Source organism: Vidua macroura, chromosome 10 (assembly GCF_024509145.1).
Source record: "Vidua macroura isolate BioBank_ID:100142 chromosome 10, ASM2450914v1, whole genome shotgun sequence".
Classification (NCBI taxonomy): Eukaryota; Metazoa; Chordata; class Aves; order Passeriformes; family Viduidae; genus Vidua; species Vidua macroura.
In genome coordinates, this window is record NC_071580.1 from 21,714,823 (window position 1) to 21,738,820 (window position 23,998).

The 23,998-nt window shown below is 56.7% G+C and overlaps 1 protein-coding gene across 3 annotated transcripts; it reads left to right on the forward strand.

Annotated features, from left to right (window-relative positions):
• Positions 1-5,435: 5,435 nt before the first annotated feature.
• On the forward strand, positions 5,436-22,861 carry TRPM2 (transient receptor potential cation channel subfamily M member 2). 3 transcript variants are annotated; one of them, XM_053986536.1, is made up of 33 exons: positions 5,436-5,571; positions 6,969-7,235; positions 7,570-7,655; positions 8,095-8,263; positions 8,712-8,892; positions 9,296-9,462; positions 9,890-10,070; positions 10,686-10,747; positions 10,930-11,130; positions 11,481-11,583; positions 11,798-11,919; positions 12,863-13,213; positions 13,618-13,755; positions 14,353-14,482; positions 14,796-14,941; positions 15,076-15,188; positions 15,306-15,522; positions 16,097-16,215; positions 16,521-16,653; positions 16,790-16,961; positions 17,534-17,717; positions 17,898-18,076; positions 18,226-18,358; positions 18,477-18,564; positions 19,138-19,225; positions 19,572-19,723; positions 20,219-20,295; positions 20,383-20,484; positions 20,752-20,838; positions 21,000-21,105; positions 21,772-21,873; positions 22,360-22,476; positions 22,728-22,861. In XM_053986536.1, the coding sequence occupies exons 2-33, from the start codon at positions 7,041-7,043 to the stop codon at positions 22,851-22,853; spliced, it is 4,527 nt and encodes a 1,508-aa protein (XP_053842511.1). In that variant the 5' UTR covers positions 5,436-5,571; positions 6,969-7,040; the 3' UTR covers positions 22,854-22,861. The 3 variants fall into 3 exon arrangements, with proteins under 3 accessions (XP_053842511.1, XP_053842512.1, XP_053842509.1); XM_053986537.1 differs by having other exon boundaries at positions 15,309-15,522; XM_053986534.1 differs by having other exon boundaries at positions 15,076-15,522.
• The last annotated feature ends 1,137 nt before the right edge of the window (positions 22,862-23,998 follow it).

Consider the following 23,998-nt stretch of genomic DNA (forward strand, 5'->3'; position numbering starts at 1 on the left):
TTTCCTGCAGAGCCCCGCTGCTGCCGTGGAGCCCTGCGGACACGTGTTCTGCCACGCCTGCATCCAGCCCCAGGCTGCCCCCGACGCCGCTGCCACCTGCCCGATCTGCCAAGAGCCCATTGGGGCCATCCGCCTGCTGCAGGGGCTGGACAACCGTGCCGGGGTGGCCCCGCGTCGCCCCCGCCGCCTCCATCCCTTCGTGCTGCGCTGGCGGCAGCGGCAGCAGCAGGAGGCGCAGGAGGACGCGGCTCCTGGAGGTGGCCGGCGCCGAAGACTCGCCGATGGGGACAGGGCAACGAGCCCTGTGCCCCGCCAGCGTCCTCGAAGAGAGATGGAGGACTTGAGAAGAAACGGGCTGGGATGGCGGCTGCCACGGGGAAATGAAGCGATGGCCGCAGGGGACAACCAGCACCGCCCCCGCGTGATCTGATTTGATGTGGATCCTCCGTGGCCCGTCCGAACTGAAAACCAGGATGCTGAGAAGGGCCTCGCCTGGTTTCTTCTGCCCGTTTGCACATTACTGCAGGACTGAGGCAGTGGGAGCTGTGGGAGAGGGAAGTCTACAGCTTTGGGAACTTGGGCAGAGGGTGGGATAAAGCTGAAGAACTGGTGGAGAGGGAATAATGTGGATGTTGAAAATAGAAGATAGAGACCATTCCTGGTCGCTCCTGTGCTGCTTTGCTTATTCCTGTGGGGATGCAGCCCAGAAAGAGAAAAGGAAGGGGAGAGCCCCCTGGATCTCTCAGCAGATTCCTAAGGGAGTAGTGTCTGCTTTTCCTGAGGGCCAGGGTGAGGACAGAGACTGAGATGGCTATTGGGGCAGACCCTCCTTTCCTCACCCCACAACAGCTGGAGGAGGCAGCCCTGGCACAGCCACCAGCTGAAGGGCACTGCCTGTGGGAGAAGTGGCCCCAGCCAGGACAGACCTATTCAGGGCGTCTCCTCTGCAGAAGCCCAGAGCCGTTTCCCATTTGGGGCATCACCAGGAGCTGTGTGGTGGCTGTGCATCCCAAAAGGTGCCAAGTCCTCACTGTCACCCTGCTCCAACCCCTTCCATGACCCAGGTGGCTGCAGAACTCCTGGCATTGGGACTGAGCTTCTGCCCACACCTCCCAGCTGCCTTGGCAGACCTTGTTTCCCAGGAGCAGCCCTCAAACACTGGTGTCAAGAGTGTTGGGGGCTGTGTCTGCCCCAGCCAGGGCAGCCAAGCATGGGGTGAGGCTTCTCAGGGTGACCACAGCCTCACAGTGCCTTCTGCCCTGGAGACAGATGGAGATCTGGAGGGGTAGGTGGGAAAACCCTGGCAAGCAGGAGGTGCCTCTTTGGTATTTCCCAGCACCTCCCCCTGAGCAGCAGCCTCCTGTTGGAGGCCCCAGGATATCAGTAACAGATCCCTTGGAAGGAGGCATCCTTCATGGGAACTGCTCAGAGACAGGGATGTCTTTGGGGCATGGAGGAAAGAGGCAGGAGGGATCACCTCCCCCTGGCAGACCAGGCACGTGTCCTCCCTTGCCAGGCCATTGGAATGCCTTCACCCCTGAGGAGAGGGGAAGATCATGGACCCCCTGAGGTTCCTCCTTGGGAACACGGAGGTACCCACAGCGGTGCCACGATGGCTTCTGGGAGGATGGAGAGGGGTCACGGTTGAGAGAGGCTTGGAGTGAGAGGCTGATCCCATCTCCACAGCACTGGCACAGCACTCCACTGTGCTTTGGCAGGAAAAAGCATCCTGGATCACAAACATCCCTATGGCTGAATGTGACCTGGGGCATGGGATGTGTGTGCAGGCACAGCCCCTGGAGCGCAGCCGGTCCTCCATGCTCCCACTCCTGTCTTCCCGCTGCTGCAAATGGATGTTAACTTGCTGGGAATTGCTCTCAGCCTTGCTGGTTTTTAGCAGGGCTTTTAGGAAGAGCAGTGGGAACCACCCCAGTGCTGGCTCCAGGCGAGTCCCACCGGACCGTGGTGGTTTTGGCATGTGCAAAAATGAAATAAAAGCCCAGGTCTCTGGGGAGCCAGCCAGCCGAGAGCGGATGAGCGCTCCCATTAATGTGTCATTAATGTGCAGCTCTGGCGTTGGCTCTTTTGGCAGTGCAGAGGTAATTACAACCCAACTGTAAAGCATTGCACATGGATTTATTTACTGCCTTATTAGCAGCATCTGTTCTCCCAGAGAAGTGGCTCAGCTGTTTGCTCTGGTTCAGAGAAACCAGTGAACTCACCTCCTTGGGCTGGGAAGTGAGCTAAGGGAGGTGAGCACACCACTGTGGTTTCATTTTCACCCTGCTTGTTGGTTTAGTGCTTCTCCCCAGCACCTGAGCCCAGCGCAGCATGAGGGGGGCACACAGCTTCACCCCAAACCTGAAGGATGCAGCTGTGTTTGAGATCCAGCAGCATTTCTCTTCCCACCTGTCTCCCAGCACTGCCCCACGATCTTTTACCATCAGAAAATCACAGAATCAAGCTGGGAAAAGCTCTCTAAGATCATTGAGTCCAACCATCAACCCAGCACTGTGTTCACCATTAAACCATGTCCTCAAGTGCCACATCCACACTTTTTTTTTACTACTTCCAGCGATGGTGACTCCACCACTGCCCTGAGCAGCCCATTCAAATGCTTGACAAACATTTCAATGAAGAATTTTTCCTTAATATCCAGCTTAAACCTCCCCTCATGCAGCTTGACACCATTTCCTCTTGTCCTGCCCCTTGTTCCCTGGGAGCAGAGCTCGATCCCCACCTGGTTGCCCCCTCCTGTCAGGGAGTTGTGGACAGCAAGAAGGTCCCTCCTGAGCCTCCTTTTCTCCAGGCCAAGCCCCCTCCCAGCTCCCTCAACCATTCCTTGTTAAGGCTTGTGCTCCAGACCCTTCACATCTCTGTTTCCTTCTCTGGACACAGCTCTCTTCCCCAGCAAGAGCCATGGGGATGACTGGGCCTGGTGCTGCAGGACCCTCAGCTCGCTCAGAGCTGCAGCTGCCCAGGCTCCCTGGTGTGTTGCTGCTGCTGAGCCACAGCAGCCAAATCAGTGCTGCAGCATCCACTGCCTTGGCTGCTGTCCTGGCCCAGCTTTGCTGCTGAGCACATTTCCCAAGGAAATCGGACTGGGTTTGTTAACTGAATGTTGTGGCAAATGCAAGTTAAGTGGCTGCAAATGCACAGGAGAAGCCAGTTCATTCAGGGCACAGAGCATCACGGGAGGAAGGAAGCACCATCCAAAAGGCTTTTCTTGCCTGCAGTGGGACATGAGTTTCCTCAACAAAAATTCACATGTGGGCCATGCCAACCAAGGTGCCAGGTTGGGTTGCAAAGCTTGGAATTACAAGTGTAAATATTTATACGTGGATGTGAGATGTCCCAGCCAAATCAGGGCACCCAGGTGGGGTTTTTTAGGAGGTTCTTACATCCATCACCTGCTCAGGTACAGCACAGATTCACTGAGCACTGACACCCACACTAACAGATCTCCAGTCACAGGAAAACTTGGCAAAGCTGCTCTGTTGCTGCTTGTCCATGGATCCAGGTGTCCTTGAGTCCCTCTGGCTGCAGTGACTGACCTGCGACACCAGATGAGGCTGCGAGGGTCTCAGAGCCCGGGATGCTGCGGTACCTCGGTCACCCCAGGGATAAAAGCTGTTCTTTATCCCTCAGGGACTGCTCTAAGCCTCCCAAAAGCAAAGTCCTTCTCTCCAGGCTGGGCCATACTTTTGTTCGTTTTACTTCAGTCCGAACAATACCAAAATCTTGAGTAAAACTCCGCTGCTTCTTTACATCAGTGTTTAATTTTTATATATATAGACATAAAATTAATATACTTTTGTACTATAAAGGAAGCTTGACAGTTAGGGAAGGAATTTTTCATCACATTTGCCAAGCCTGTCACACACCTGGGCCCCATCAGCACCACCAGGCTGCTGCTCCTTTCTAGCACCATCCATCCCCCAGCAGCCCCTGCTCATCACATCTGCTGTCAGAGAATGAAACAGTTCATGCCTCAAACATTGATTTATTTTTTTTTCTCATTATAACAAAAACTGTATAAAGAAGCTACAACCAAAGAAACCTCCCTGAAGATGCCTGACTGGAGCCAAGCCCGGACTGGAAGTCAAACTGCTGAGATAAAGGGAAAACCCTGTCACAGCACATGTCACAGTTGAGACAGCCCCATATGATTTCAGAAAGCTTCAACCCATGCAGAGTAATATCAGGTCATTTCAGAAGGCTTCAAGTGTCTGCCCTTCTTGTTCTTTTTCCCAACTTTTTATCCCCTCATGTTCATGCAGTGCCCCTGTGTGTCCTCTGTTCCCTTTGGTGGTTGGTCAGTGCCCCTGGGCACCCCATGGCTCATTGCTGTCAGTGCTGCTCATCTGCTTCTCACAGCTGGACCCACTGGGGATGAGGCTCAGCCCCACTCCCACTCACCACAAACTGTGTGCCTACAAAACCTATTCCTCAATCACCTGAAACAAACAAACAAACAAGCGAAAGGATGTGAGCCAATCCCATCAGCTGTGCTAAGAATCATCTCTGGCTTTCTTCGGGGTGGGGGAGGCCGTAGCCCACAGACCCATTTGCTGGGAGCAGATTTGTGCAGCTTTCCCCCCTGGCCGAGGTGGGGGGAGGAAGTTTGGGTGTGTTGTAACCTCTGCTCAGGGGCAGTGAACCCACCCTCCCTTACACAAATTGCTGAGGAACCCCCAGCTCTGGGAAGGCCACATCCACAGGACGTTCATGTGAGAGGCAGCTGAGGTTAATTAATCTATTAATCCATCAAAGGCCCCCCAAAGTGCCTCCCAGAATCATTCCTGAAGCCTTGCACCACAGGACTGCATGGGATGCAGCAAAACCAAAATCTGTTGTAAGAGACAGTGGCAAACTCCTCCCCCCACTCCCCCCCCCCCGGGAAGTACCTGGATTTTCCTGCCTGCCCTGAGCATATATTAAACCATTGAATTCTATGCTTTTTGGGGGGACCTTCACCACCAAGATGATCAGCTGGAGAGGATCAACAGAACACGTCTGGGATCCACGGAGTGCTGATTTTCTCCTTATTCTATCCCTCTTTCTGTCCCCCCCACCTATTTCCTATTTCTTTCTTTCCCTCTCTCTCTCTCCCACATTTACTATCAAATAAAACCCATACTGTTATTGGCGTATGTGACAGTGACGCTTGCACCTTAATTCGGGCAGAGGCTTTTCTAACAACCTCGGTAACCGGATCCTGACATCTGCCCGAGGGGTTGGGGTGCGAACGCCTCGTCCCGCGCGGGGCTGGGGGCAGCGGGGCTGACTGCGGGCGGTGCGAGAGTGACTCAGCCGCTCCAGCAAACTCGGGACTCGCCTGGGCGCTGCAGCTCCTCGGCAGGCATCGCTTCTGCAGCCTGATTTGCTGGGAAGCTGCCAGCCGACTGCCACCTCCTCCTCTCTGCAGGCAGCTCTGCCCTATTCCCCGCTCGTCGCCCGTGTCTCCGGTGACAGAATGACCCGCCGCACTAGAGGGACACGGCGCTGAATCCCTCCGGCAGGCACGCGGCGGAGGAGCCGGTGATGCGGCCGGAGGATGCGGCAGGGAAGGTAGGGGCAGCCTGGCCGGGGTCGTGCTGGCGGAGGGGCAGCGGGGTGGGCAGGATCACGGGCAGTATTCAGCCTTGCACTCCGTCCTGCTGGGTGCTGTGACCACCCCGTGCGACCGGGGGGCGACCTGACCCCCTCAAACTAGGAGGCAGGCAGCGTGTGCCGCGGGAGAGGCTCTGTCCTTGTCCCCGAGCCCTTAAGGACAGGAATTCCAGGCGCTGGAGGACGGACAGGTATTCCAGGTGTTGGAGGACCTGCGGTGGAAGCCCTTCCTGCATGGGCTTATGTGCTGCTGGTGGCCTTGCCCCAAGCCCCCACGAGCGTGTCTGCCTTGTGGGGCCATGAACAAGAATTAGGAGTGCATTTGACCTTATTTCAACTGCTCTTTCTCCAAAAATCAGATCTGCTGGTGGTTGTGCTGATGCAGAAATCCAGTCTGCCAAAATCTGCCTCCCAAGGTCAGTGGGGCTATGGTAGATCCCAGGAGGGAGGCTGATAAAATAGCTTTTCCTTGCTACTCCATGATTTAGCATCAGCACTCCTTGTCCTCACAAGGACTCCCCACCCTTGGGTGAAATGCAGGATTTGGCTTGAAGAAAGCAGACAAAATTCTCCTTAAACACAGACCCCACAGCTTGACCGGAGCATCATCTGAGTCCGGTGCTTCCTCCATTACCTAATCCCAGCTCTCCTGAGAGGACACCACCCTCCTTGGGCTCCAGAGACCCCAGGAGCATTTCCACCTTTGCTCCAGCAGCTCTCCCATCTCAGCAAAGGGGACTGTGGGTGTTCAGGGGCGTTCAGGAGTTCTGCAGCCCCTGCTTGCAGCAAGCCCATGTGCATCTTGGGGTCTCAGCGCACCTTTGCAGGGGACACGGGATTGCTCCGCAGAGAAGCACCCGGTCTCTGCAGCCAGCATGTCCATATTCCCAAATTTTCCATGCAGGGCCATGCTCAGGCTGCTCACACAAGAGACCTAGTTTCTGCTCTCCCTGCTGCCAGAAATATCCCAGCTGCCTGCAGTGGAGAGCAGGTGAGGAGAGCTACAGGCTGGAAGTGGCAGGGCACTCTGTGGACATTGATGGGCTTTCCCGGGGAAGCGTGGTGCGTGCTGAGGCTGGTCACCACACAGTCCTGTGTCAGGACTGTGGTGAGGGGATGGCAGGTTTCCCAAGGACCAATCTCCACCCTGGCAATGATGGATGGGGGCACCTCAGTGCTCTGAGTTCGTGGGCATCCTTTTTTTCTTTGAAGGCCAGGTTGGAAGGGGCTTGGAGAAACCTGCTCTAGGGGAAGGTGTCCCTGCCCTTGGCAGGGGGGTGGAAGGAGATGAACTTTAAGGCCCCTCCCAATCAAAAGCATTTTGGGATTCTCTGATTCTCTTCCACTGCCCTCAGGATGGGGATGCTCAGGAGCTCCCAGCCTAGGAACAGGAGAAAGGAGGCTGAGAAGCACAAGACACAGGAGCCATGTCAGCGCGTGGCCGGTGTGCCAAGGTGCTCCCCTCCGAGCTGAACAAGGTGTGCCCCGAGAGAGGAGATGACCCTGCCACACACCCCAGGAAGATGAGTGACTTCGAGGTGGTCCCCAACCTGCAGCAGAGCAGCAGCAGTGTCTCAAAGAGCAGGAGGAAGGCGCATTTCCCCGCTGGCAGCAATGAAAAGGCAAGTTCAGGCGGTGCTGGAAGAGGGGATGGTTGGACACACACATGAAAGAGTGTTAATGAGTGGCTCACTAAAAGGAGCACTAATAACTGATCAGGTTAGTTTTAGGGACAGACAGAAAACCTCCAAACGTCTGAGGCACATGGCCAGCACTCATATCCCTTCTCCTTGGAGTGCATCTGGCTTTGTCCTTGCAGACAGCGATGGAGCTTTCATCCTTCACACCCCAAGAAGCCCCCAGAGGTGCTCCCATCTCAATGGTGTCTGGCCCCTGGAATAACTTCTGGCCCTTTCCAGAAACCCTGACCCCTTGCTGCTTTTCTTGCTCCGTCAGGAAAATCTCATCTCCTGGATTCCTGAAAACATCCGAAAGAAGGAATGCACCTATTTTGTGGAAAGCTCCCAGACATCAGATTCTGGGTAAGTGAGTTGCCTCCCCTTCAGGAGAGCAGAAATAAGGGTTGGTGGTAAAGCTACAGCCCAGAAAATCTCATCTTTCTCACAGGGATTCAAAGCTCTCTTTTTAACTGGTTCTTCAGCATGTGGTGAGTCACCACATGGCTGACATTCTGTGTCCCAGGGAAAAACATTTCCAATGCTTTTGCAGGCAGTCATTTCCATCCTAAATATTTCTGTCCTAAATCTCTACCAGTGGAAATATTTGAATTTTTTTTCCCTTAATCTCCCCCCAAACATTGCCCTTGTTTCTGCACAAGTTCTGAGCTGGAGGAGCAGCTGGGTGGGAGATGTGGGGCCTGTGTTGTTCCAAAGGAGAGCAGCACCTCCTGGCCAGGCTGAGGTCGGGCTTTGCCTTTGGGGTTTCAGCTGTTCTCCATGAAGTTGTTGGTGTGTTTCTCAGGAGGATCATTTGCGAGTGTGGCTATCTCAGGGAACAGCACCTGGACGATGCTGCCAAACCTCCCATCTTCCTGGGGAAGGAATGGGACCCCAGCAGGCACATCCAGGAAATGCCAACGGATGCCTTCGGTGATATCCGCTTCACAGGGCTGGGACAGAAGACGGGGAAGGTGATCTGTTTGTCCCATCTGTGGATGTGTGGGGAGCCAGTATTTGGGTCTTGCCATGGGAGATGGCACGGGAGCATTTCCCTCCTGAATGAGAGGACATTGGGAAAGGGTGGAATTGCCCCAAAGGCAACAGTGACTCAGGCAGTGGAGGGATTGAGACAGGACCCCTCCTCTCAGCCTTAAACCCTTTCTGAAACCACAGGACTCGTGATTCAAGGAGTGGCTGTTCCCTGTCCTTGCCCTTAGGTTTGTCTGGGGAAAGTTTGCTCCCAGGAAAGCGAACGGGAATAGGATCATGGACAAAGACCTGGACCAGCAGCAGGACTCTGCTGCAGAATGGTGCTGGGAAGCCTCTTGGGTGGGACAGGAGGAATTGTGTTGGAGGCATCCTGTTATCCTGACCCCGTTGCTTGTACCCAAAATGTGTGCATGATCCCTTTTTTTGCAGTATGTGCGTGTCTCCTCGGATACCCCTCCACGGGTCATCTACCACCTCATGACACAGCACTGGGGCCTTGACCCACCCAACCTGCTCATCTCAGTCACCGGGGGAGCCAAAAACTTTGTCATGAAGCCAAGGCTGAAGAACATCTTCCGGCAAGGGCTAGTCAAGGTGGCCCAGACCACAGGTAAGAGACCACAGAATAATGAAATCATGGAAACATAGAATAGTTTGGATTGAAAGGGACTTTTAAAGGTCATCTGAATGCAGAGGGTCTCATGTGATTGTACCTGGCCATGCCAGGTTCAGTAAGTTGGGCTGTTGTGGTGATGCTGAGCTGCTTTAGGAGACCTGTAGGTCCCCACCCATGATCAGCAGGGATGGGCTGCTCCTACTCAGTCACTGCAAAGAGGCTCAAAAGGAGCTGGACTCAGAGAGGTGCTGAAGAAGGCATTGCCTGTGCTGCCAGGGCAGGGAAGAGACATCTTCTGGGGGATGGAGCACCCCAGTGACCCACAGCCACATGGGGGAGGCTGGGAGACCGCTGTGGGCAGAGCCTCTCCCTTCCCACGCCCCTCTGTGACCCCCAGGAGCCTGGATCATCACAGGGGGGTCCCACGCTGGTGTGATGAAACAGGTGGGAGAGGCAGTGCGAGACTTCATCCTGAGCTGCAGCCACAAGGAGGGCGAGATTGTCACCATTGGCATTGCCACCTGGGGGACCGTGTACAACCGGGAGAGCCTCGTCTGCCCTATGGTGAGCCAGGCAGCCCAGGAAAACCCAGCTGTACCACAAGTGATGGTCATAGGACTTTAGAATGGTTTGGGTTGGAAGGAACCTTATGGCTCACCTTGTTCCACCCTCTGCCATGGGCAGGGAACCTTCCACTAGACCAGGCTGCTCCAAGAGCCATCCAACCTGGCCCTGAACTCTTCCAGGGATGGTCCCAGGCTGGCATTTGCTGAGAAATCCCTCCACCCTACCCAGTGGTTCTGTGTTTCTCCTGGGTGGACTCTTGTGGGCATGGGGCAAGGCTGATGTGAGCACTGTGGGGGCACAGGGAGAGTTTGGCCAGACTGTCCCCACAGGCTGACCCATTCCTGTCCCCACATGCTGGTTACTGTGGCTGTCTGCTGCTCCTCTGCCAGGCTTCTCCCAGAGTGTTTTCTCCTGCACCTTACAGGGGGGCTTTCCTGCCGAGTATGTGCTGGATGAGGAGAACCAAGGCAGCCTGTCGTGTCTGGACAGCAACCATTCCCACTTCATCCTGGTGGATGACGGGACCCACGGGAGGTACGGGGTGGAAATCCCCCTGAGGACCAGGCTGGAGAAGTTCATTTCAGAGCAGACCAAGGTGAAAGGAGGTAATGGCAACACACAGTCTGGCCTGAGGCAGGGATGGGCCATCCCATGGGAATGGTGTCCTTCCTGGGCTCCAGCAAGGGGCTGTGGCTTCCCCAGAGGATCCAGGCACAGGGTCTGAGAGGATTGCCATGATAAATGTGGAACCTGGTTCCTCCGCAACACAGATCAAAGAACCTTTCTCTGACTTATGGGATCACTAAAGGTATCCCCAAACCTTGTGATGCTGAGCTGATCAGGGAAAGTCATTTCTCCCAGAGGGCCAGGTCCCAGGGGAACTTCCAGGCATCATCTTCTCACTGTGCAAATGATCTCCCTCTACAACACATGCACACATGTGCTCACAGAATCCAGAATCCCCTGAGTTGGAAGAGACCCATAAGGATCCTCAAGTCCAACTCCTGGCCTTGCACAGAACACCCCTGAAAATCCCACCACGTGTCTGACCTGCCATGCCAGACAATCAGTGGGCATGGTTTTCCTCCCCTCTCGTGAAGCCTGACATGTCAGGGACACTGCTCCCACCTCGCCTTTTGCACTCCAGCACCCAGAGGAGACTGTCCCACGGGCGGGATCGGCCCTGTGGGAAGGTGACGCTGGATTTTGCTTCCCTGCAGGTGTTGCCATCAAGATCCCCATCGTGTGTGTGGTGCTGGAAGGAGGCCCTGGGACTCTTGATGTAAGGAACTGCTTGTGACAAGCTGAGGCGGGGGAGCGAAGGAGGGACAGCTCCTTCCCGGGGTGCTGCTCTTGGTGGTGCCACACTGACAGGAGCACTGGGAGCAGCAGTGGGTCCCAGGCTCAGAGAGGGTCTGCAGGTGTCTGGCTGGGATCCACACCAACCTCCCTGCTCTGTTGCAGACCATCTACAACGCCATCACCAACGGGACCCCCTGTGTGATTGTGGAAGGGTCCGGGCGTGTGGCCGATGTCATCGCGCAGGTGGCCAACTTGCCCGTGGCCAAGATAACCATTGCCTTGATCCAGAAGAAACTGAGTGTCCTCTTCCACGACACCTACGAGCTCTTCACTGAGAGCAAACTGGTGGAGTGGACCAAGAAGGTGAGTGTCTTGCAGGCTTCTCTGAGCTTTGGGAGACCAAAGAGGTCCCAGGGGTCCTGGTCTGTGAGCAGAAATGATCCCAATGGGAAGTTTAAGTCTCATCTGCCCCCAGCAACCCTCATCATTGTCCTGGTGGGCACGCCAAGGGCTCAGGCTCTGCTCCTCCACTGCCTGCTCCCTTTGGGCAGAGAAGGGGAGTGTTTGTGACCAACCCATGAAGGAGGATACAGCACAGGGGCTCTGCAGGCGACGGAGGGCAGTGAGGAATTGCCCTGCACAGTGCAGGGCCTGTGGGAAGCAGCAGGGAGGAGATGCTGCTGCTCACTGCTTGCCCACGGCTCTCCTTGTAGATCCAAGACATAGTGCGGAGCCGGCAACTCCTGACCATCTTCAGAGAGGGCAAATACGGCCAGCAGGACGTGGATGTAGCCATCCTCCAGGCCCTCTTCAAAGGTGAGGGGTGGGGGCCTCCCTAGGAGGATGGGGCAAGGTGAACAGGATGGGGGTCAAGTCACCTCCATCGCTGCTTGACTTATGGGGTCAACAAAGAAGTCCCCAAACCTTGTTACTGGGGAGAGATGATTATCCAAAGGGCCACACATCCAAGGAGGCTTCCAGGTGGTATCTTCTCACTGGGCGATCCTCTGTTTTAACACTTTGCATTCAGCATCCCGAAACCAGGACCACTTTGGTCGTGAGAACTGGGACCACCAGCTGAAGTTGGCTGTGGCCTGGAACAGGGTGGACATTGCCCGAAGCGAGATCTTCACAGATGACCACGACTGGAAGGTAGGGCCATACCTGTGCTGCTTGTCTGGTCAGGCTTACAGCTTGTCAGGCCTGGGGATGTGGAGGGCACTTCTCACCTTGGCTATGCATGGGGAGAGTTTTAAAGAGATTTCTCCAGGACCCTGAACTCCCCCTGCATTAACTGGGGCTCTCAACCGCCCAAAGCAGAGCTAAGCACACACAAAGACAATTCATATTTTGTTCAAAACCAGTGTTTCTAAAGACCCACCTAGAACCTAACATACTTCTTGACAGCTCTGCCCTGTGGTCACTGCTCAAACAGCAATTTGTCTCTAAACTCATCTCACCCAGCCTGGCACTTCCCTGCTCATAACTTCCTACAGAGTGGGGCAGGGGCCAGCTCTGCCATCCCTGCCTCATCCTGCTGTTGAGAAGCCAAGGCTGAGCTGGCTTGTCTGTCCTTTCTGATGGGGCTGTGGAACTTGGAAGGGATTTTCTTATTGTAGTCAACAGTTTGGGTTCCCTCAGCTCACACACCTTTGATAAGACTGGGAAGAGCTGGTGGGAGCTGGGAATCCAGAAGTGAAATATTTGTGTTGTCATTCCTGGAAATGTTGAAGGTCAAACTGGCAACCTGGACACCTGCAAGGTGTCCCTGCCCCTGGCAGGGGATTGGAACGAGATGAGCTTCCAACCCAAACTGTCCTGTGATTTTGTGGTATTCATGAACTTGGGATAGGTGGTCTCTACCCTACCCATGCCTCTGCTCAGCAGCCAAGGGAGCAGAGGGCTCCACTGCCAGAGAAGAGTGCCCTCTTCTAACCCCCCGGAATGTCCCACAAGTTTTAGTGCATGCCACATGCTCTGTCACATCCAAAGACTCCTCATGTGCTCAGGGACAAAATCTCCCCCCAAGTGAGGAGCATGGTAGAGTCCTGCTCTGAGACCGTGGAGCCCCTCACCTCTGCCTCTGGCCTGCCAGCCCTCAGATCTCCACCCCGTGATGGCAGCTGCCCTGATTTCCAACAAGCCAGAGTTTGTGAAGCTGTTCCTGGAGCAGGGAGTGCGCCTCAAGGATTTTGTCACCTGGGACACCCTGGTTTACCTCTACGACAACCTGGCACCGTCCTGCCTGTTCCACAGCAAGCTGCAGAAGGTGCTGCTGGAGGAGAGAGAGCACACAGCCGGCTCCAAAATGCCAAGGCTCCAGATGCACCACGTCTCTCAGGTGCTGCGGGAGCTGCTGGGCTGCTCCACACAGCCGCTGTACCCCAAGCCCAAGCACACGGAGCGGCCCCGGCTCTCCATCCCCGTCCCGCACATCAAGCTGAACGTACGCATCTCCCGGTTACCCGGTGGCAGGGTGGCAGCAGGGAGGGGTCACTGCCTCAGGGAGCTGTCCTGGAGGATGCAGCTGGGTCTCTGTCCTCTTGTTTGCTCAAAAAAATCGTACTAGAAGTGCCTTTTAGTCATCTGCCCTGCATTCCAGGTGCAACTCCCACCCTCCTGCACCTGTAGCACTGCGTGGATGTGTGATGCTGGTGGGCAGGACCCGGTGGGGTGGGTGCACAGCTCCACCTGGCCCCAGCCCTAGAAAAAGTGAAAGTCCCAGGATGAGTCCAGTCTTGGCCACCCCTCTAGCTGGGCAAAGTCCTTTCCATGGGTGGTGGAGGCAGCACCAGGTGTTTGAGTGGCTTTGTGCTGAGCGAGCAGGGCTGAGCATTGCACACCTTGCAGGTGCAGGGGTCAGGCCTTCGGTCCCTCTACAAGCGCTCTCCTGGCCGAGTCACCTTCACCATGGACCCCGTCCGGGACCTGCTCATCTGGGCCGTGGTCCAGAACCGCAAGGAGCTGGCAGAAATCATCTGGGCCCAGGTATCACAGCCCAGAGCTCTGGTCACAGCTGAGGGGCTCATATGGAGCCAAACCTCACAGCCCTAAGGGGAACCCTGGAAACTGCTGGGATTTGGGATAGTGGGAGAGCTGTCCTGAGCCTGACCCCAGCCAAACAGGAGCCAGCTAGGCAACCTGAGGGCACTTTATGTCCATCCCCAGCCACACCATGAGGCCAGATCCCTCCCTTCCTGGTCAAAACAGGTAGAGGGGATATGCTGGGCCAAAAATGGGCTAGTCAGGCTGAGAGAGCCCACAGGGGCATGGCAGCTGGGATGGAAAAGGCTTCCACTCATAAACAGCATTCCAGGACAAGAGGCAGTGTAGCTGGTGGCACAGTGAACATGCCAAGCAGTCACTCTGTCCCATCAGCCAAGGGCAGGGTTGTTCCCATATTCCCCAGGCAGTGGGTTATCCACAGGCGAGCTTGGCTCAGCCCCTGTCATGGCAAGCTGTCCATCCTGAGCACTGATCTGTTTGGGCCACCCTCCTTCCTTCCTGTGGGAGCTGGGGAGGGCTTGTCAAGGCATCTGGGACTTGACAGAGTGTCCATGCTTCCCTTATCCTCTTCTATGCCAGAGCCAGGACTGCATGGCAGCTGCGCTGGCCTGCAGCAAAATCCTGAAGGAGTTGGCCAAGGAGGAGGAGGACACGGACACCACCGATGACATGCTGGCCCTGGCCGAGGAGTACGAGCACAAGGCAATTGGTGAGCAGGAGGGCACCGGCACCCCAGAGCTGCTCCTGCACCCTGTAGCTGCTCCTGCACCCTGTAGCTGCTCCTACCCCCACCAGCCTGGGTAAAGGCTGGTGAGCTTTACCCAGGAGATATCTGGGGGATGAGAAATGAGGGTCCCATCCTCACAGCTGGGGATTATGCTCCAAAGGCCGTGCCTGCATGGTGGTGGGAGTGCGGGGAGTACCCCTGTGTGGTGCAATGTCCTGATCCTGCTTGGAAGGGTGACTCTGTGGGTGCCTGGCCCCAGAGCTCAGCCTCGTCTTCCTGGTACTGGCTCTTCCAGGTGTGTTCACAGACTGCTACCGCAAGGATGAAGAGAGAGCCCAGAAGCTTCTCACCCGTGTCTCTGAAGCCTGGGGGAAGACAACCTGTCTGCAGCTGGCGTTGGAGGCCAAGAACATGAATTTTGTGTCCCATGGGGGTGTCCAGGTGGGCTCCCAGCAGTGGTCCTTGGAGGGAACGTGCCCAAGTGTTCCTCCAAGATCCAGAGTTCCTCGTGGGTAGCTGTGTGGCTCTGCCCTTTGGCCTCTGTAGCCAGTACTCCTCTTTCTCCCTCTTCACAGGCTTTTCTAACCAAGGTCTGGTGGGGGAAGCTGTCTGTGGACAATGGCCTGTGGCGGGTCATTACGTGCATGCTCTTCTTCCCCCTGCTCTACACCAACCTCATCACCTTCAGGTACTTCTGGCAGCTGGGACACGTATGCACTGAGGCAGGCTTCCTCCGGCCTCACCCTGTGCTGACTGGGGGAAGCTGCCGTGGCATCTCCCTGTGCACGTCCATCCCTGCTCCCAGCAGGGAGAAGAGGCTGCAGCCCATGGGCTGCCTGGCGCGCCTCCGAGCCTTCTTCACAGCACCCATCGTCATCTTCCTCATGAACATCCTCTCTTACTTCACCTTCCTCCTGCTCTTCGCATACGTCCTGATGGTTGACTTCCAGCCGACACCGTCCTGGCGGGAATACCTCATCTACTTCTGGCTCTTCTCCCTGGTGTGCGAGGAGACCCGCCAGGTGTGGGCAGGCAGGGCTGAGGCTGGGAGGTGGCAGAGGAGGAGAGACACCCCTCTGGGTTCTCCTGGGAGGTCCCACACGGCTCATGTTCCCATGCTGCTTCTCATGCCACCCCCTATTCCGAGAGGTCCCAGCAGGGGAACCACCAGATTCCCCCATCTCTGAGGCCAGGGATTCTCCTTGGCAGCATCTGGCTTGGCCCTGTATATTTTCAGAAGAGAATGCTGTAGGGCTGGTGGGCTTTTCCCAGGAGGTGTCTGGTGTCTGTTTTGGGAATGTCCGGAGATGGAGGGATCTCTTCCTTTGGGTGAATTCCCAGCAGGATTTCCAGCTTTTGCTTCAACATCTCAGTGCCTTTCTCCTCCAGCCTGAAGAGCCCCAATGTCCCAGGTGTCCCCACACTCCTTCCCAGATGTCCCCACGCTCCTCCCATGCCCCTAGAGAAAAGCACATAGGCTCAGGTTACCTGTGGGTCAGTGAGAGTGTCCAGTGATGGCCAGATGATCTATGTGGTCTCTCCCCTCTATGAGGCACATGAGTATCCTACACCCAGCCCCTTTTCTGTTCCCAACAGCTGTTGTATGATCCAGATGGGCTCGGGGTTGTGAAAATGGCTTCCCTGTACATCAAGGACTTCTGGAATAAGCTGGATATCTGTGCCATCCTAGTCTTTATTGCAGGGCTGACTTGCAGGTGAGCTGCAGAGCTCAACAGTATTTTCACAGAATTACAGAATCTCGCACTGGTTTGGGTTAGAAGGGACCTTAAAGCTCATCCAGTTCCACCCCGTGCCATGGGCAGGGACACCTTCCACTATCCCAGGTTGCTCCAAGCCCCGTCCAACCTGGCCTTGAACACTTCCAGGGGTGGGGCAGCCACAGCTTCTCTGGGCACCCTGTGCCAGAGTATCACTTCCCTCTCAGTACTTCCAACCTGAATGATTCTATATGGTTCTATGGTGGCACTGAGGTGTTTCCTTTCCTCTCTTCTGTGTCCAGGCTGATCCCATCAACGTTATATCCTGGGCGCATCATACTGTCCCTGGCTTTTATCATTTTCTGCCTGCGCCTGATGCACATTTTCACAGTCAGTAAAACACTGGGGCCCAAGATCATCATTGTGAAGCGCATGGTGAGAGCTCCCCTCTGTCCTGCTGGGGTGATGCTGGACTTTCCTGCTACCGTAGCAGGATATGCCACCCATGTTATCCCATCCTGGAGAGGGGCTTGCTCCAGGACACAGCTATTCTTCCCCTCTATCTTTGCAGATGAAGGATGTCTTCTTCTTTCTCTTCCTGCTGGCAGTGTGGGTGGTGTCCTTTGGGGTGGCCAAGCAGGCTATCCTGATCCACAACGAGGAACGCGTGGAGTGGCTTTTCCGTGGCGTGGTCTACCATTCCTACCTGACCATCTTCGGGCAGATCCCCTCCTACATCGACGGTACGGGACACTGGCTGTGACAGCGCATGGCACGAGCAGGGTGACTGTGACAAAGCCGATGTACCAAATCATGCTGTGTTGGCCCACGGAAGTCCCACAGAGCTGGCAGTGAGCAGAGCACCTGGGATGGTGCAGATGGAGGTCAAATCCCTGCCTGGTGCAAAGCTCCCTGGATGCTGGCTGCTTTCTGAGAGCAGAACGTGCTCCCCAATGACGCTGTTGAGCCAGGGGTGGGCGAAATGACTCGTACGATTTCAGAAGGCAAATGAGCGTTTATTCAAAAGCACTTCTCTCTTTCATAGAGGACATTGTGAACATTAATTCCATTGGTCTTAAAGTAAAAACATTTCACCTGATTGGTACACTGGACTTAGGTCAGTGTGGTAGAACATATCTATAAACAATATGAATGGAAAACAAGATAACAGATTGTTTACATTCCTCTCGGACTTTTCCCCAGGCTTAGCCTGGCAGAAATCTTTTTCTTTTTCTCTCTGACTGAACTGAGAATATCCACACCCCAAGACACCCAAGGTTTGGCCACCATGGAGTCACACTGTGCTCTCCCACAGGGGTCAACTTCAACATCGACCAGTGCAGCCCCAATGGGACTGACCCCTACAAGCCCAAGTGCCCAGAGACAAACGCGGACAACAAGAAACCCATCTTCCCAGAATGGCTGACGGTCATCTTGCTGTGCCTGTACCTGCTCTTCACCAACATCCTCCTCCTCAACCTCCTCATTGCCATGTTCAAGTGAGTCTGGGGGGCTCTAGATGTGGTGGAAGTTGTGGGATCCCACTGGGGGATTGCAGATGTGGTAGCAGTAGTTGCAGCTCAGGGCTGATGAGGGAGCTGGGTGGAGCTGGGACACCATTCAGACACGATGCACCCCCGCATCCCCACGGCACGGCTGACACCTGGGCTCTGCCCCAGCTACACCTTCCAGCAGGTCCAGGAGCACACGGACCAGATCTGGAAGTTCCAGCGGCACGACCTGATCGAGGAGTACCACGGCCGGCCGCCCGCGCCCCCGCCCCTCATCCTGCTCAACCACCTGCAGCTCCTGGTCCGGCGGGGCTTGCTCCGCCGGCCGGCCACGCGCCACAAGCTCAGTGAGGACCAGCGTCCCCCTCCTGCCCTTTGCCCCCTTCCCAGGGCATGGTACCATGCGCCGAGGCACCAGGCTGGGCATACGGGCTGTGCTCCTGGGGTTTGGGATGCCCAGAGATGTGACAGCACTGCCGTCCTCTTCCTTCGGTAGAGGAGAAGCTGGAGAAGAACGAAGAAGCTGCTCTTCTCTCGTGGGAGATGTACCTGAAGGAGAGCTACCTGCAGCACCAGCAGTGCCAAGAGAAGCAGAACACGGAGCAGATGATCCGGGACATTGCACAGAGGTACGGCTGCTCCCGAGAAAGGAAGTTCCTTCCGTCCTTCGGTGTCCTGGGCACGGAAGAGCTGGGACCAGTGCAGGGGTGGCTGCTGAGGGTCTTCCAACCTGCACTGTCTCTCCAGAGTTGATGTACTGGCAGAGCTGCTGGACTTGGACTGGGTGAAGAGGACGGGAGTAGTGGAGCAAAGACTGGGCGCTCTGGAGGACCAGGTGAGGCAAAACCAGGGCAAGTACCCAAGAAAGGTGAAATTTTTCCAGGGTCTGAGTCAATTGAATCAGAACATAGAATCTCTCTGAATCAATACCCTTTGAGACAGTTTGAGTTTCCTTGCCATTAGCATCTGAGGGTTAAAGGTTTATAGGAAAAGTTCTGTTTGACTTCAAAGTAAACAGGATGCAGGTGGGAAGTGGTGGGATGGGCCACTGACTCCACTAGTCACCCAAACAGTTAGAGCTGGCCCAGCTCTTTTCCTTGGCCTGAGAGGGCCCTCCAGACCTCCTGGAGACAGAGACTCCCCGTCCCCTCCCTCTGGAGCAGTGGGGTGCCCAGGGAGCCAGCCCAACCTTGGCATATCCTGTTTCCACCTCCTTTTCCACCTGCTTTGTAAAAATATTCCCCTGGAGAAGGTTTTCCAAGGCAAACACCAGGACACAGCCAGGATCGCTGCTGCCTGCAGGGCGCGGCGGTCGGTGCCAAGGGCAGCGGTGCCTCCTGCCAGGGCAGGATCCCGCGGCACTCGGGGAGCAGCGGGGCCGGGGGTGACCCTCTGCTGTGCCCTGCAGGTGCATCAGAGCGCCCAGGCCCTGAGGTGGATGATGCAGGCACTGCGGGGCAATGGCTTCAGCTCAGGCGAGGATGTGCCGCCCGTGGGTAAGCAGAGCCTGACTCCTCCCCAGCAGCACTGGGGCAGCCCACGGCCCCGCACCGGGGCTGAGCAGCCCCTCACACCCCTCTGTCAAGCAGGGAGGCAGAGGTTCCTTTGGTCCTGGGGGGTTTGGTGTCTCCATGAGGTCATCCAGCCTCTCCTGAGTCCATTCTCACTCTCCCCGGGGTTTAATCCAGGACCTACCAGAAGGGGAGCCAGGGTCCACAGCCCCAGGGGACACCAACATCCCCATGGAGAGACCCAGCCAGCCCCCTCAGCAGAGCCCCAGTCCACAGTGCTGGACTTGGTGCCCTGCTTTGTGGGACCCTGCTGTCTGTGTCTGCCTCACAGGCTCCTCCAAAGCCTTGGACACCAAGGAGATTGACCTGGAGGGGAGACCCGAGGAGAGCCAGCCCCCATACCACGTGCTTGCCCGAAACCTCCTCTACCCAGGGTCTCACACTCTCCGCTTCCCTGTGCCGGATGAGAAGGTGCCCTGGGAGGTAGGAGCTGTGACACTGGGCAGTGGGGCTGGGAGGAGAAGGCTTGAGGCATATCCTGACTGTGGTGGGAAGAGAATCATCCCATTTGGGAGCTGTTGTTCTTCCCAGCCCCGGGACCCTTGGCTTCCCAGAGTCGCTGCTTGAGTGACCCCAAAGAAAAGGGCGTCATTCCTGCTAGGATCTGCAGTGCTAGGAATGCCTGGGGATGCTTGGTTGGACACAGAGGGTACAACCACCCACCTCTGCATTTCCTGAAGCGCGGCTGGCTCAGGGTCAGGGACAGGATCCAGCACTGGCCTCCGTGGGGGTGTGAGCCCTCCAGCCAAGACTCTGAGCTCAGCCCCCAGCACAGCCTGGAGCATCAGCTGGAGAGCGATGCCACAAGCTGGGCAGAGGAAGAGACTGGGCCATAAGATGTCCCTGGGGTCCCAGTCCCTGTCTGCTGTGAGAGCAGGGGCACGAGCTGGGGGCCTGACACAGCCATGTGTTGTGCAGGTGGATTTCCCACTCTATGACCCCCCTGCCTACTCAGCTGACCACAAGGACATGGCCGTGCAGGACCCCTTCAGCCTGTGAGTGTCCCCCCGCGGCTCCCCAGGCCTCATACAGGGAGGGTGGCACAGCCAGCCCTCCCTGCCGGGCTGCCTCCCACCCTCCAGCTCCTTGGAGTCTCTCCTGAAGATCAACTACAACACCATGGACGGGCTGATCGACCGGCAGAGCTTCCACGGGCTCTATGCCGTGCAGGACGGGCTGCCTCTGTGAGTGCCACTGCCAGGGGCTCGCTGGGAGCTGCCTGGGAGGAAAAGCACAGGGACAGGGAGAGGCCAGGGGTGCCTGGGCACATCCACCCCATTCCCACTTTCCTATGGCTAATGGTGGGGCAGGGATAACTGCATGCATTGTCCTTAGGGCTGACCTTCCCAAAACCACCCCAAAAGATGTGGGATGCAGTGGTAGGGAAGTGTTATAAGGGTGCTCAGAGGCAGCCTGGCGCTGCCCTAGCGCCCTCACTCTCCCCCTGGCAGGAACCCCATGGGCAGGACGGGGCTGCGAGGCCGTGGGAGGCTGCACTGCTTTGGGCCCAACCACGCCCTGCACCCCGTGGTGACCCGGTGAGTGTGTCCTGCTCCAGCACAGGGCTGAGCGTGTGGGGTTGAAAAGGGGGCATGGGGTCACCTCAGAGACCTGGCCAAACCCCACACTGCCAACGTGACCACTGCTGGGCAGAGGAGAGCCACGTCCAGCTGCAGCGTGACAGGGGCCTCTCTCACAGCTGGAGGAGGAACTTGGATGGATCCATTATAAGGAAGAGCCTGAAGAAGATGCTGGAAGTGCTGGTGGCCCAATACCCACTGTCAGATGTCTGGGCTCTGCCTGGGGTAAGAGCTGGCAGAAACCAGAGAGGGGAGGGAAGGGAAGGGAAGGGAAGGGAAGGGAAGGGAAGGGAAGGGAAGGGAAGGGAAGGGAAGGGAAGGGAAGGGAAGGGAAGGGAAGGGAAGGGAAGGGAAGGGAAGGGAAGGGAAGGGAAGGGAAGGGAAGGGAAGGGAAGGGAAGGGAAGGGAAGGGAAGGGAAGGGAAGGGAAGGGAAGGGAAGGGAAGGGAAGGGAAGGGATCCCACAGAACAGGGGGAATCACAGGCATGTGTCACAGGCTGGAGAGCAGGTACCTCTGCCCCTCCTGCAGAGCACCTGCATGCCAGGCTGCTGGGGGAGCAGTGGTCTCCTTACATTCACCCACTCACCCTGACCCGCTGTCTCCTGCCTCTCCCGCTTCCCTCCATGGCTTCAATCCTCACATCCTTCATGTGAGCCTGTTAAGCCACTGGCAAAGCATCCTTTGGCAGACACTGGATCAGGCAAACTCAGACATCCACTCGGGCAGAGCTGAGGACTTTGGGAAGCAGAGGGAGGATGGGAGGCACCAGCAGACCTTGTGGTATCTTCTACAGTGGTGGCAGGCAACTGCCTGATGGCCAAGCTGGTGCCAGGGAGGGAGGCTGGAGTGTGCTGATGGCAACCCCATAGCTGACATCTGCTTTGGCACAGGGGTCACTGGAGCCAGGTGAGACGCTGCCACTCAAGCTCAAGTGGATCCTGCGCCGGGAGTTCTGGCCCCAGTTCCAGAACCTGCTGAAACAAGGCACTGAGGTGGGGGCACACGGGTGTCCCTGTGGTCACAGGAGGGCTCAGTGGTGTGGGGGCATGTGGGCATCACCCTGGATGACACGCAGGTGTCATGGTGGTACAGGCACATGGGGACATCACCGTGGCACGGGGACATGTGGGCATCATGGTGTCACAGGGCCACGATGGCAGCCCAGGGTACGGAAGCAGGGTGCATCACCTCTTGGCCACTGCTCCCACCAGAGAGGAAGGGCCAGGGGAGGTGAGGATGTGCCATAATTCATGTCTGGGGGTCAGGGAGCAGCCCAGAGACCCCGGGGGAAGGCTGCCCACACCAGAGTCTGTGCCTGCAGCAGTGATTCCCCATGGCTCCAGCTGCAGCAGGAGAGGGGCTCTGGTCTCCAGCGGGGCAGAAGACCTGCAGGGCGATGCCCCACCCACCCCCAGAGCCCCCAGGGTGCCCTCAGAGAGGTGTTGAGGTCTCTACTCACGTGGCATCTACATGCACAGGTGCACAAGGGGTACCTGGATGACCCACGCAACACAGATAACGCCTGGGTGGAGACGGTGGCCATCAGCGTGCACTTCGACACCCAGAATGACGTGGAGATGAAACGCCTGAATTCGGTGAGGGGCTGTCACCCCCAGGGGCTCCTGGCCCAGCTCACAGCAGGCCTGGAGCACAGCAGCCAGATCTCCAGACCCACACCTCCACGGGACTGGGATTCTCTGTCTGCATGCAGTGGGGGGAGAACATGGGGATGAACATGGGGTGGGCACCTCAATGCATGCCCCAAAAAGAAGGGGCAGGAGGTTGGGGACTGGAGGTGCTGTTGAGCGTGGCTGGCAGCACACGAGTGACATCTGTGCCCTTGCAGTTCCTCCAGGGCTGCGACCCGGAGCTGTGCATCCGCTGGCAGGTGCTGGACAAGAGGATCCCCCTGCACACCAACCACAAGGAGCTCCTGCACAAGGTCTCAACCCTCCTCGGTGCCTACTACTGAGGCTCCTGCTGCCCCAGGTTCTGGCTGGGACCTGCAGCTCCACCCCAGCTTACCTGGGAGAACATGGGAGCTGCTGGAGTTGAGGTACTCTGGGTGCCTCTGTGAATGTGTGTTGCAGGTCTCTGGGAGGAAAAATGTCCCCTCCCTGAGGGCACGGGCTGCCTGGGCAGTGCATCCCAGTCACCCGAGCCACCAAGTTCAGCCCCAGCTTGTGTCTTGGTGCTTCCACATCAGCCCACAGCACTAGCCCAGAGCTTGGGCCACACAGAGCCACAGGGCTTTACCTGTGAGATGGTCCTTCTGTCCACTCCAACCTGCTCTTGACTTCAGGGTGGGCACTGGGGGCTCACCAGTCCCAGCTACCCCTCCACCAGAACATCCATCACTGCTCCCTGCTCCTGCTCTGAGCCCTGGCAGTCCCACTGCCACAGATCCCAAAGGATTGCTCTGGAGAAGGCCTGGAGTCGCTCCTGTGGCGGCTGTACCCATACCTCTGGTTGCCTCAGACCCAACAACATGGTCCTGAGCTGTGATGCAGCACTTCTGAAGGTGTGAGCAGCTCTTGACTTATATACCTATGGTTTCATAGCTCTGCACAGGCCCACCTGCCATGCCCCAAACTGTATGTGATCCTGCTTGTGTATGCTGAGCACTGGCTTGTAGCTAAACTTCTCTCCTCTCTCTGAGCCAAGGCCCCAGCTAAACGTCACCTGCCTGTCCCCATCCCCTTGTGCACATGGATGGGAAGTGGCAGCTTGCTGGGACACAGGTGATTCGTGTGGTTCCTTGGGCAGGTAGGGACAGGAGAGGGGACATCAGTGTGTTAATCCCAGACATCCCTGCTTTTAAGGGGTCTTTCACTCACGTTTTCTGTTGCCTGCTATGGGGAGAGCAAGGCACATTTTTTGATCATCCAGAAGAGTCCCACGGTGGCATGTTATGTCTGGGACTGCTCAGGAAGGGATTTTTCCCCCACCTTCTCCCAGTGGATCAGACACTGGCCAGCCAAGGCTGCTCATCCCACGCTGGTGTACCACGGCACAGCTGCAGTTTCACCAGTGCTGCATGGGGGTTTGGCAAGGGGAGGGGGCTCAGTCTGGCAATGTATTCAACCCAGCTCAATAAACCATGTATTAAACACTGCA